Below are 12,149 nucleotides of genomic sequence, written 5' to 3' on the forward strand. Positions count from 1 at the left end.
TCAGTGGTAACAGTAACTGCCATTCCACCAGCACACCACATGTACTATGCATCTCTCCTCAGACACAATCCTCTGGTAAAAGGCGCCCGTTTTCCTTCAACTGTTTCCACATTCCATCCTTTGGTCATTGATACAAAAATACAAAGGTTAAACTTTTCCCCTCATTTTTGCCTGTTTCTTCAGAGCTCAAAAAATGAAGAATGGATGTCATTTTACATCAGGGTGGTGTGTGTATGCACATATATGTATGTGCATACATGTGAGTGTGCACGTGCACACACGTGTGGGGCCTGTGCCCCCCAGAATTGCAAGATGGAGCCCTGAGTTCAAAAAGGTTGTGAACTCCTACCTTCATTAAAGATTCAATGGTATCACACCTTCATGAACTTTAGTTCCTTAATTTAATTTCTTTACAGTTGTTTTTTTACCATAGTAAAATTGTCATGGCTTCTCCTTTCTTAAAGCCTTGATGAAAAGTCACTGTGAGACTTCTAGACATGAGAGAGAAGTAATGAGACGAGAGAACCGAAAGAAAACCAGGATTCATTAGCCAATGACTTAGGCCATAGCTAGACCTAAGGTTTATCCCTGGATCGTCCAGGGGTCAAACCTGTTCATCTAGGTGACACACAGGGGATCCAGTGCTCAGGCAGGAGTGAACCCTGGATGATTCCAGGATAAACCTTAGGTCTAGCTGTGGCCTTAGCCTAGTTCACAATGAAATCTTTCCTTCTTCTTCTTCTTCTTCTTCTTCTTCTTCTTCTTCTTCTTCTTCTTCTTCTTCTTCTTCTTCTTCTTCTTCTTCTTCCTCTTCTTCTTCTTCTTCTTCTTCTTCTTCTTCTTCTTCTTCTTCTTCTTCTTCTTCTTCTTCATGACCTGAGCAGGAACCACCACTGCAAGACTACCTGTGAGACCCCAGGATTCACTGCCACAGGAAAGCAGTTAGTGAGGTTCTCTGGAGTGTTTGTCCTGATGCCTCACTCAGAAAATTCCTTGGAGCAAGACATCAGTCCACCAGTCCACCTGACCACCAGTCCAGAGAGCTGCACCAGTCACATTTCTGCTGTAGCATTTGCTCTGGTATCTTACCAGTATTGAATTTTAGATTGCAAGCTCCTTGGGGCATAGGACTGTTTTTCTATTGCTTGTAAACATGAAAGGAAGGAAAGGAACCTCTTGTGCAAGCATTTGAGTCATTGCTGACTCCTCGAGGGACGCCTGCTTTCGCTGACGTTTTCTTGGCAGACTTTGTAGCGGGATGGTTTGCCATTGCCTTCCCCAGTCAATACAGTAGTATTAGTCATTGTAATAGTAGTGGCATTATGGACACAAAAACATCACTTTTGGCAAAATGTGTGTGTGGGGGGGGGAATCCTAATTGTCATGGCTTGTTGTTCTTGTTGTTTTCATTCAAGCTCTGTTCATTCAAGCTCTGCCAAATGTTTGGCAAGACTAGTACTTAAACTGGAGAAGATGGGAGGTCTCAGGAAGTTGGGGAAATCCAGGATTTGGGAGTCTGCTGGAGCCTAGAGGATTCAAGGAACTGGGATTTCTAGGTTGCCAGACTCTGCCAGCTCAACTCTTTCATCTTTGATATGAAATTTTATAGCACAGATCCCGAAAGACCTTGAGACAGAAGTAAAACTGCTGTTTTCTGGAACTGACTGGAGCTGAGAAGGCTGCAGAAGAACTGGCAACCATGCTATTTGTACTCTCCTTGCTAATCATATGGCAACTGATGGTGGTAGAAGGTGAGTGAAGGCAGCGGGGAGGGGATTAAGGAGATGCTAGCACTGTTCCTAATGGTGCAAAAGTTTCTAAGCAGGTTCAGGACATCTGGTTAAATGCAAGAAGTTTGGGGTGAATTCATTACCTGCCAGCACTTGAGGGGAGGGGCTGGCATGCACCCCCTCCTCCACCTCCTCCACACTTTCTTCCCATATATGTTCCTTGAATGCCTGTGTAGGATCAACGAATAGCATTTAGACTTGTGGACTGAATTGGTAGGATTGAGCAGTCACAGCCTTTGTGTTCGTCTGTGGGAATAAGAGGGGAATATTGAACTGGACAGAAATCTCAGAACAGCATTTCTTCCATAGGGCTCAAAATAATATACATGGAAGTTCAAGAGAGTTCCCCATACTGGTAGAGACCCCATCACACCCTAGCCATAGATATATCATGTTCAAAGCTTGGGTAACACATGGCAACAATTCTCTTACACACAATGGCTGTTTGGACAACAAAGACGGAAACCACATATGCAGAGTGGGACTGGGTGGACCATGTTCTAACATAAACATTCAAACACACACACACACACACACACACAGAGAGAGAGAGAGAGGTCATTTCTAAAAGTTGGAATTGAACTCTACAAGAAATCATTTCCTTCTGTCATGGGAACAGTTGGGGCTCCATCACACCAGCATTTTATCGCACTCTCGTCACGCCTGGTTTGCAGTTTTGCAGCATGGCAATCAGATGACGTTGTGCCTGTCCTGAACACAACCCGCCTCTTCCCCTCCCTTTTTTGTGTTTTCTTAGAGTGGGGGAAGTCTGGATTATTTCCCCCAAATGGAATCAAAGCACCCTTCAGCCCCCATGTGAAAGCAATGGTTAGCATGACACACTAATGAAACAGAACTAGAAATCCTGGAGGCAAACCAGAGGAACAAAGTAGGTGTGATGGAACCCTTATAAGGTTTGGGAGCTCCTGGAAAGTCACATCATCTGCCCACTTCCTCTGCTAATAGGGAACAGTCAATACTACTGATCAGAACTCCCCTCCAATTAGAACTTTTATTAATGATTCAGAAACTCAGACAAACCATTAAAACACTCCTCATTTTAATCTCAAACAGAACTTGGCATGTAGTTTATTTGCTACACAAAGAGGAAGCAAAACCACATTTCATACAGAGAGAGAAAGAGAGAGAAAGCATAAAAAGAAAACATTTATCAATATACTCTAGACCAATAATCCCAAATGGCCTCACCCAGTCTTTTAGCTTAATCCCCTTTGTCATAGGAGCACTTACTCCTAATCCCAGTACAGATTTAAAAGTTCTACTTATTGGACTGGGACGGTGGCCCAAACTAGAGCTGAGTCACTCACATCTGTGCCAATTTAGATGCCATTGTTTTAACAGAGTCAGAAATGAATGTGACCAGAGTAACATCTAGTTGTGTTATCACAGATATTTTTCAGCTTGTATAGCCTGAGTCTGTAAACAAACTACTTGAAGGATTGAGGCCTACCATATGATCTCCGGACCCTAGTGAAATCAGCTAGGGCTGGGATTGGTATCTGACCCTTGGAAGTGATTAATGCCTCCTTGAGGAAAGGGGTGGTCACCACTAGCTTAAAGGAAGCAATTGTGAAGCCTATGAAAGAAACCTAGTGTAATTCTATTAGATGATGATGATGATGATGATGATATCATTTTTTGGCAAGTTGCTGGAGCATGTGGTGGCCTCTCAACTCCAGGTAGTGTTAGATTATGCTGATTATTTGAATCCATTCCAATCGAGGTTCAGGCCTGGCTTTGGAACAGAAACAGCCTTGGTTACCCTAGTCGAGGACCTAGCCATCAAATAGATGGGAGAAGTGTTACTTCTCCTGGACCTCTCAGCAACCTTTGATACCAGGGTATCGTTCTAGATTGGTTTTATGGGTTGGGCATAGGCACCATGCTATGGTGATTCCTGTCCTTCCTTGATGGTCTGAGAAGATGATGCTGAGGTGATATCTGCTCCTCCCCATGGCCATTGGTCTATGAGGTGGCTCAAGGTTCCACCTTGTCCCCTATACTTTTCAACATCTACATGAAACTGCTAGTGGAAGTCGTTTGGAGGTGAGGGCTCCTGTGCCATCAATATGCAGATGACATTCAGCTCTACCTCTTGTTTCCATCTAATGATCCTAGAGAAATTGACCAATCTGAAGCGAGGACTATATCCAGTCTTAGATGGGTTGCACTTCCCCTGATGGACCCAGTGCACAGTTTGGGTGTGCTCCTGCAGTCAGAGCTAAGTTTGGCCAGGACTACTTTTTAACCGTCTTAAGCTGGTACACCGATTTCAACCCTATCTGGAGAGGGAACGTCTTACCTTGGTCTTTCATGCTTTACAGGCATGACTACTGTAATGCACTACCTGTGGATGCCTTCAAAGACAGTTTGGAGACTTCAGTTGGTGCAGAATGCAGCTGCCTGGATAGGGGGGCGGTGGCAGTCTGCTCATACAACACCAACACTGTGCCAATGCATTTCTGAGCCTACTTAAAGTGTTGGATTTAACCTTAAAACTTCTCCCATTAACATCCAGCCTGAATTTTGAGGTCTTCAGCAGACGGCATTCTCACTTGTCCTCCTGCATGGGTGCTTAGGCTGAGGATTACAAGGGTGGCCCCACATCTCTGGGATCAGCTTCCATTGGGGATTCATCCTGTCCACTTCTTTGCAGGTCTTCAGGAAGGCTCTGAAGACCCAACTGTTTTTAACTGCAGGTTTATTAGTGTAATTTGTTTTTATTATATATTTATTGCCCATTTTTATACTTCTGTATTTTTTAGCCTAAATGCCACTTTGAGAGGGTGTACCTTTAAAGGCAACCTAAAAATAATTTTAAATAAAATAACAACCATAGCAATGGGGCAGCTCTTTTCCACTGGAGGAGTCCTTCTTACCACTACTAAATACATTGTGAAGGAATTTAGGGCATTGCCCCTTGCAGTAAGTGGCCTGAATACGTAGGAATGGGCAGGGGGCGGAGTAATAGGTCTAATTTGGCCCTAGCACAGCTAGCCGCTGACCTTGTTCTAAGCATACTGCAAAGTAGAGCCTCAAGATTAAAAGAAAGCTCCCGAATTAAAGCCCTAGTGAGTCCAGGTTCACGTTTTAAGTGTGAATGCACTCATTGCATATTTGACAGACATGCTATTGTTTTCTTGAAATAGTGAATTTCTTGTCCATGTTTGTATGATCTTATCTTGGCTTATCAACCCATGATATGCACAAGCATTTTACCCATGTATGTAGTCTCTTTACTCTGATGTGCCGCGTTGTTACCAGGATGCTTCCTGGTGGAGGGATCCTAATGCTAGTAATGAAAATTCCCTCTTCTTTCCCTTAATGGGTTGTGGGTGGGTGTGGGTGTGGGTGTAAAGGCCAAATTGGTGAGGAAACTCAAGAGGGTTAACAACAGAAGTTCACATCACCTTGACCCCCAGAAGCAGGGTGATTGCACTATAATGTCCTCATCTGGAAGCACCTCTTCATGGATTTCTGTTTCATATCCCTTTTTGACTATGTCTCTTAACTGAAATGTCTTCCTCTTTTTTTAATCCCCCAGGTGCTGCTTATCCAGAACCAGGTAAGATGCCCTCAATATACTGGGAGATTTCTGCACTGTGGGACATGTAGAACAGCAGAACCTGTAAAGTTTCCGAAATTATCCAGTCCCATCTCCTTGCCTAAGACAAACTCCTCTTTAATGCACCACATGTCAATACCCTTGGAGATGATAAACCCATATTAAGTGGACTCTAGCATATTACAACTAAGAAACAATGGGGGAGGAACTGTTCTATTCTAGATGTGGCTGCATAGAAAAGATTGGATTTTCATTCCAAGTTCCTTATGCCACAAAATATATTTCAGCTGTAAGTCTTATATATTTTCCTGGAAGTAATTCCCATTGAAGCTCTCTTATATATATTTTTATGTGCATCAGATTGCAGAAATGAGCAGTAACCCTAAGCACATGTAACACCTATTAACATGTGTGTATTACCATTATTTATGCCATCCTAGCACAGGATTAGAGCCCACTACAAGTCTATGCAGCCATTTGCGTGCTTGTTTGTAAGGCTAAAGTAGTGATGGGGAAGTGGGTGTGCATGTAAGCCCTGCTTGCTACGTCTCTTCATCCCAGGCTGCTAAACGTGCTCACAAAGCGAAGGTTTAAATAGAAGGTGGGCATGTAGGGACATTATGAGCAGGGTTTGTGTGTGTGTGCCCACTTCCTCATCCCCCACTTTCGCCCTGGATGCAAGCAGGTGAATGCCTGCACAGGGCCAAAAGCAAAAGAGACATTGCTTTAAATCCATATCTAGCAACTATGGGCTCATCTACACCATGAAGGATACTGCACTATGAAAGTGGTATATAAAAGGCAGGAGCCACACTACTGCTTTATAGCGGTATTGAAGTGCACTGACAACTGTTGGGGCCCATTGACACATACCATATACCACTTTCATACCACTTACATTGTTATATCCTGCTTGGTGTAGATGTGTCGTGGGCCCCAACAGTTGTCAGTGCACTTCAGTACCACTATAAAGCAGTAGTGTAGATCCTGCAGTGCACTTCAATACCTCCATAAAGGAGTAGTGTGGCTCTTGCCTTTTATATACTGCTTTAATGCTGCTTTCATAGTGGAATATCCTGCTTGGTGTAGATGAGCCCAATGTCTTTCCAGTTTTGCTTTTGAGTAGGCCCAGAGGGCCTGATCCAGATAGGACCAATAATGGGAAGAGGGGTTAAATAACCCCATACCCCCATTTTACAATTCCCAATGGAGATCACCACCACCACAACCAGGCTCATTATACTGAAAAAATGGAAAAGTGGGGAGACATAGCTGGTTGATACTGGCCCTTAATTAGTGCTAGTAATGACCCCAGAGAACCATTCACTCCCTGTGGCTGCCTCTGTCACCTTCCCTCCTGCAACTAGGCAATCATCATTGCTTTGGACTGAAATCCCAGAAATTAAATGTGATCTTTTTACCTTAAATCTGGGTTGTATGGCCCTTAGTTTTTTTTCCATTTCAACTTGCATTTGAGCTGGCCTCTCATTGTTTTTAGCAGATCTAGGTTCCTTTAAAATAAGTTGAGGGTTATGTTAGTATTCAGCCACACCTGCAGCTTGGCCTTCACAATACTACCACTCAGCCTGTCCTTGGTCCCACAGTGGGCCTTGGATACTGGAATGGAAAGTGTGGAAGAGAGCAGTTCCTTCATTTGGTTGCCACTACCCTCCAGCCAGCATCCACTTGAAAGACAATGTAAGAATGTAAGGTCATAAGAAGAACCACACCCAGGGCCTTGTTAGACCTGCTGGGATAAGCCGGCAGGGAGGCGGGGCGACGGCGTGCTAACTTTAACGCGCGCTGCCCAGCCTCCTAGACGCACGACACACAGGGACGACGGAAGCCCTGCAGCGTCGGCCATTTTTTTTAAAGTTTAAAGGGGCCACGTGCGGCCCGAAGACTGCGGAGAAGGTAAGGGGTTTTTCTTAGTTAACCCCCCCATCCGCTCCTGATCCCTTCCTGATCTTTCTCTCCCTCCGTGTCCCGTGTGTCGTCTCTCCTCCTTCTCCCTCCGTGCGTGTGTGTGTCCTGTGTGTCATCTCTCCTCCTTCTCCCTCCGTGTGTGTGTGTGTGTGTCCTGTGTTGTCTCTCCTCCTTCTCCCTCCCGGGATCTCCCCCGGCTGATGGGCACAGCGCTCAGTGCTGTGGCCAGTCCACGGCTTTTTGCGGCTACTCGCGAGTAAGCGAGTAGCCACAAAAAGCCACGGAAGTAGCTGGGGAAAAGGCGCGCCATAAGCGACTTCGCTTATGGCGCGTTAGAGGAGGCTTCAGTGCGGCCTGGGGCCAGATTCCCCTGTGCGTCATGTGGAAGCACGGCAGGGAAACCGGCTCTCAAGGTGCGCTAAGGCCTCGTCTAGCAACGCCCGTAGTTAGATCAAGGGTTCACCTAGTTCAGAATTCAGTTCACCTCTCCTCTTATTCCATCACTGCTAAGTTTGCTCAGGAGTCTTGGGGTGGTGGTGTCAAAAGCCTTTTCCAAAGCCATGTGAACAATGTCTCCCAGATCAACCCATCCACAAATCTACTGTCACTCTTAAAGAATTCTTTGTGAGTAAATATCCATAGGACTGGGACACTTCTTCTGTTGAGAAATAATAAGGCAATCACTGTATATTGATTTGCCAGATAAAATACTGGAGCAAGCTCAATCATTGGAAATGTTGTTTTAAAATGTGCTCAAATATTCACAAGATAATTTAAATCAAGACATTTTGTTTTCTATTGTAAGACTTCCATTTTGTGAGAATTGCAACTCAAAATGATAAATCCTCTTATTTCCTTCCTCCATAGTTTGTGGGAAGCCAAAAATAATATCTTCACGAATCATTGGGGGCCAACCAGCCTCGAATGGGTCATGGCCCTGGCAAGTCAGCATTTTTCGAGGCGGACGTCCTGTTGGCGGAGGCTCCCTTATAAATAAGCAGTGGGTTCTGTCAGCAGCTCACTGTTTCTTTGGGTAAGCGTTTGGTATGCGTTGATGTGAAGGCAGTATAAAGGTTCGCCCCAGAGGCATCTGCAAGGCTTTCTAGACCTAACGCTCAGTGACTTCATCTCAAAAAGGCAGGCAGAGCCATGAAGAGTTTTCAAAAGAAAAGGAGCAAGTGGCTGGTAAACAGGCAAAGGGGAAAAGGGAGTTGCCGGTCTGGGGCCCACAGAACAGAGGCCGTGTCTACACCAGTCCGATAGTCCAGGCTGGACACAGCTGAGTCCCTGTGCATCTAAATGATGCACAGGGACTTCCGGGGGCAGGGTGGAAGAGGCACAGGTTTTCCCAGGGATAAGAAAAAAAACCTGGGAAAACCCAATTCTTCCCGTGGTCTTGGGATCATTGTGAGACCGTGGGAGGTGTGGGCACCCGTCCTCCCCATGAGTAGCAGGGGTCAACAGAGGGAAGAAGCCAGGACGGGGGAAGTCCAGGGCCATGGAGGGTGGGGTGGGCAGTGTGATCAGGGCTTCTTCTTTTTTTTACTTTTGTGGTGGAGTCCATGTGCACTCCGGCTCCTGGTTTGTTTGTTTGTTTAAAAAAATGGTGGGCGAGGGGATGTGTGGAAGGACAGGGACATCGCGCTTCTGTTTAGACACACAGGGATGATCCCAGAAGCAGGTAAGTCCAGATCCGCCCCCCTCCTTCTATACCCTTAGGTATAGACCGGGCCGGAGTCTTGAATATCTTGCTGAAACCCAAAGTTCAGCTTTGCAAGCTCTTGTTACATTTTACTTTTGTGTTCACAGATCCCTTGCCACTGACCAATATGATGTGGTGCTAGGTATTACTCAGCTGAAGAAACCCACAAAGTCCGTGGTAGAATCCAAAGTGAAACGGATTATTTCCCACCCTGACTATGACGGCAAAAGAGGGGATATCGCTTTACTTAAACTTAAGTCTCCTGTGGAATTCACTGACTACATCCTCCCTGTCTGCCTGCCAGACTCTTCCGTACAGTTCCCTCCTGAAGCAGACTGCTGGGTCACCGGATGGGGAATGATTCGACCAGGAGGTGAGAAGTGTTCCTTGTGGTGCTCACTCAGCCTCTGCTGGCTTTCACAACATCAATGTCCATGGTGCTTTACAGATCAAGGGCTGGAAAAAAACAAAAACCTGCTTTCTTCCCCATGGGCATTATTATCTCAAAGTTGACATAGAGACAGAAGAATCATGGTGGGCAGGAACAAATATAGCGCAAGAGATGGATCTGAGGATATCCAGTTTGTGGAACCGTGAGCTAGTATGGCTTCTACTGAGTGATATGGATTTTGGAGACAGGGTGGTGTAGATGTATGTCCACTCTGTATACACCTGAAGTCTCCTTCCTTTGCATTCCATGACCACATTCTATTTTTCTCTCCTACAGGGGGGCTGCCACCCCTAAATGGCCTTAATGAACTGAAGGTGTCACTGATAAACCGAACATACTGCAACACTCTCTACACCAGTAATCCAAATATCTCATTGGGTGAAGAACCTATTCAGCCTGATATGGTCTGTGCTGGTTACCCTGAAGGTGGGAAGGATGCCTGCCAGGTAGGAGGCTCCATAACCTCTTCTTTACACAGCCATTGCCTCTGGTTGACAGATGCACCCCAGAACTTGTTGGCCCAGCCTCCTGCCTTCTTTAATTCTAGGGTGACCAAGTGCAAATGGAGACAGGACTCCTGCACTTTTAAGAGTTGTAGAGAAGAGGAATTTCAGCAGATTGAGCTTCTATGAATGCCAAAAGAACAATAGCCCTGTCCTCTTGTGAGTCTGGCAACCCTGTTTTAATCAGAAGAACCTACAGAAATTAACTGATGTCAGTAATGGGCTTCTCAGAATTGAGTTCACCTCCCTTTCCTGAGAAAAGAACAAGCATTAAAATTAAAGCTGTGCAGAATTTTTTTTAAATTCTGCATTATTTTCAGCCACTATCATTCAAGTTGATAGAAAAGAAATTGCATTCAAAAATATGTTCAAAGGAGAACAATGAAGTTGGTCTTACCTGGAGATGGTACTTCTCTATCCTTTCAGATTTCCCATACTCCAATGGCTGGATGGCCACAAAATGGAGGAAGGCCCTGTATCAGTAGTATAGCTGCATCCTTAAAGCCACTTCCACTCTGTGATTCTTTGGTGGTGATTGTGGTGACACAGTATGGTTGTAACCCAATACAAGAAATCTTAATAAATTAGAGCTTCTCTAAATGCATGATTTATTGCACAGTCATGATTGGCAACTCACGGAAGTTTGCAGGACCATTACATGATGTCATCAACATCCAGGATGTCTTCTGCGTTATCCCTGGAGCATCTCTTTTTTTAAAAAAAAAATAATGAGATAATGTGGTATTGTCTGGGATATCGTGAGATTTCTCAGCCACTGCATGGTGTAATCTCATTAAACACAATACAGCCTTTCTGAGAAGGGAAGTTTCAATTCAAAATTATGTGTAAATGAGCTTGACAAAATCCCCGGTAAGGCCGTGGGATTTTTCCTGTGTGTGGAGAACCTCTTATTCATATGGTTTGGGGCTCAAATAATTGATTAGGTAATCAGTTATATCTGTGAACATTTGTATGTAAGATACAGCCAAAGCTGACTTCCTTTGTTTTAGCTGACAATGCACAAACCAGGAACCATCATGGACAAGGCATCCCATCAGGAGTGGATTTCTCTGAAATCCTCTCCTGATAGGATGCCTCTTCCATGATGCTTGTAAACTACAATTTTTATGATTACTTGTATTTCTTTTTGTAAAAAACAAAAACAAAAGAAAGTTCATTAACCAGTTTTCCAGCAACCTTTACCCCCTTGAATGGTAACCCATTACACATGGATGTGGGGGACACTGAGATAATTTTAGCTTGCCTAACATGATCTTATGAGCATGTGGCTGAAGCAAGATTGAAACTTTATAGTCAGCATACCAAACTGGATGTCAGAGTGTCCTACACAGACATGTGCTAACTCCCATCATCTCTCTCCACAGGGCGACTCCGGAGGAGCCATGGCTTGCAAACTTGAAGGAGGTTGGACCCAGGCTGGGATTGTGAGTTGGGGAGTAGGGTGTGCCCGGCCCAATTTCCCTGGCGTCTATGCTTCCACGACTTTCTATGCCAACTGGATCAATGAGACGATGGCTGCTAATGGTAGTGGACTGCACCACACCTCCACAGTGATACTCCTTTTGCTCTCCTTTGCTCTAGCGCTCCTGTGAGACATTTATCTCTCTGACTTCAGCCTGCCAGCAAACTGCATGGAATATCAAAATGCTGGAAGCTGGTGGAACTCTATTTAAATATGTCCAGAATCACCTCATGCAGTAGATACCCTCGACTATCTCACCAAATTGGATGCATCTATATTGCCCTTTTAGTTTTTTAAGAAATAATCTGATTGTGGTTTAAGTGCTAACTAACTCCAAAATAAATAAATAAATAAATTCAGAAATGGCCACTCGAGAAAATGCTGAGAGGGAGGTAGCTTTTGGCCTTTTGCCTAAGGTCATGTAAGAGAACACTGAGCATTTTTAGGATGTTTTTGCATGATTGAAATCGTCGTCGTCATCATCAAATCCCTTGAGATTTTGTAATGGTGAATAAAGAAAGGGTGAATAAATTCAAGACTTGGGATGTGGGATAAAGTGTGAACTGTCAGTTTAAATCCTCTCATTTTGAGAACAATCGTAACCCCCATTATTGATGTTTGGATGTTGTGGTGGTTCCCCTCCATCGGCCTCCTCCAATACTAAGAGAGCTGTTGCTCTGGGGGTCACTGCTACCACCAGAAACCCCC

At 44.7% G+C, this 12,149-nt stretch overlaps 1 protein-coding gene across 1 annotated transcript; it reads left to right on the top strand.

Annotated features, from left to right (window-relative positions):
- The first annotated feature begins 1,699 nt into the window (after positions 1–1,699).
- Positions 1,700–11,571, top strand: LOC134405621 (serine protease 27-like). The gene is made up of 6 exons (XM_063136861.1): positions 1,700–1,751; positions 5,356–5,376; positions 8,170–8,335; positions 9,112–9,377; positions 9,732–9,901; positions 11,344–11,571. Exons 1-6 carry the CDS (start codon positions 1,700–1,702, stop codon positions 11,569–11,571), a joined length of 903 nt encoding a protein of 300 aa, XP_062992931.1.
- The last annotated feature ends 578 nt before the right edge of the window (positions 11,572–12,149 follow it).

This window comes from Elgaria multicarinata, chromosome 11 (assembly GCF_023053635.1).
Source record: "Elgaria multicarinata webbii isolate HBS135686 ecotype San Diego chromosome 11, rElgMul1.1.pri, whole genome shotgun sequence".
NCBI lineage: Eukaryota > Metazoa > Chordata > Lepidosauria > Squamata > Anguidae > Elgaria > Elgaria multicarinata.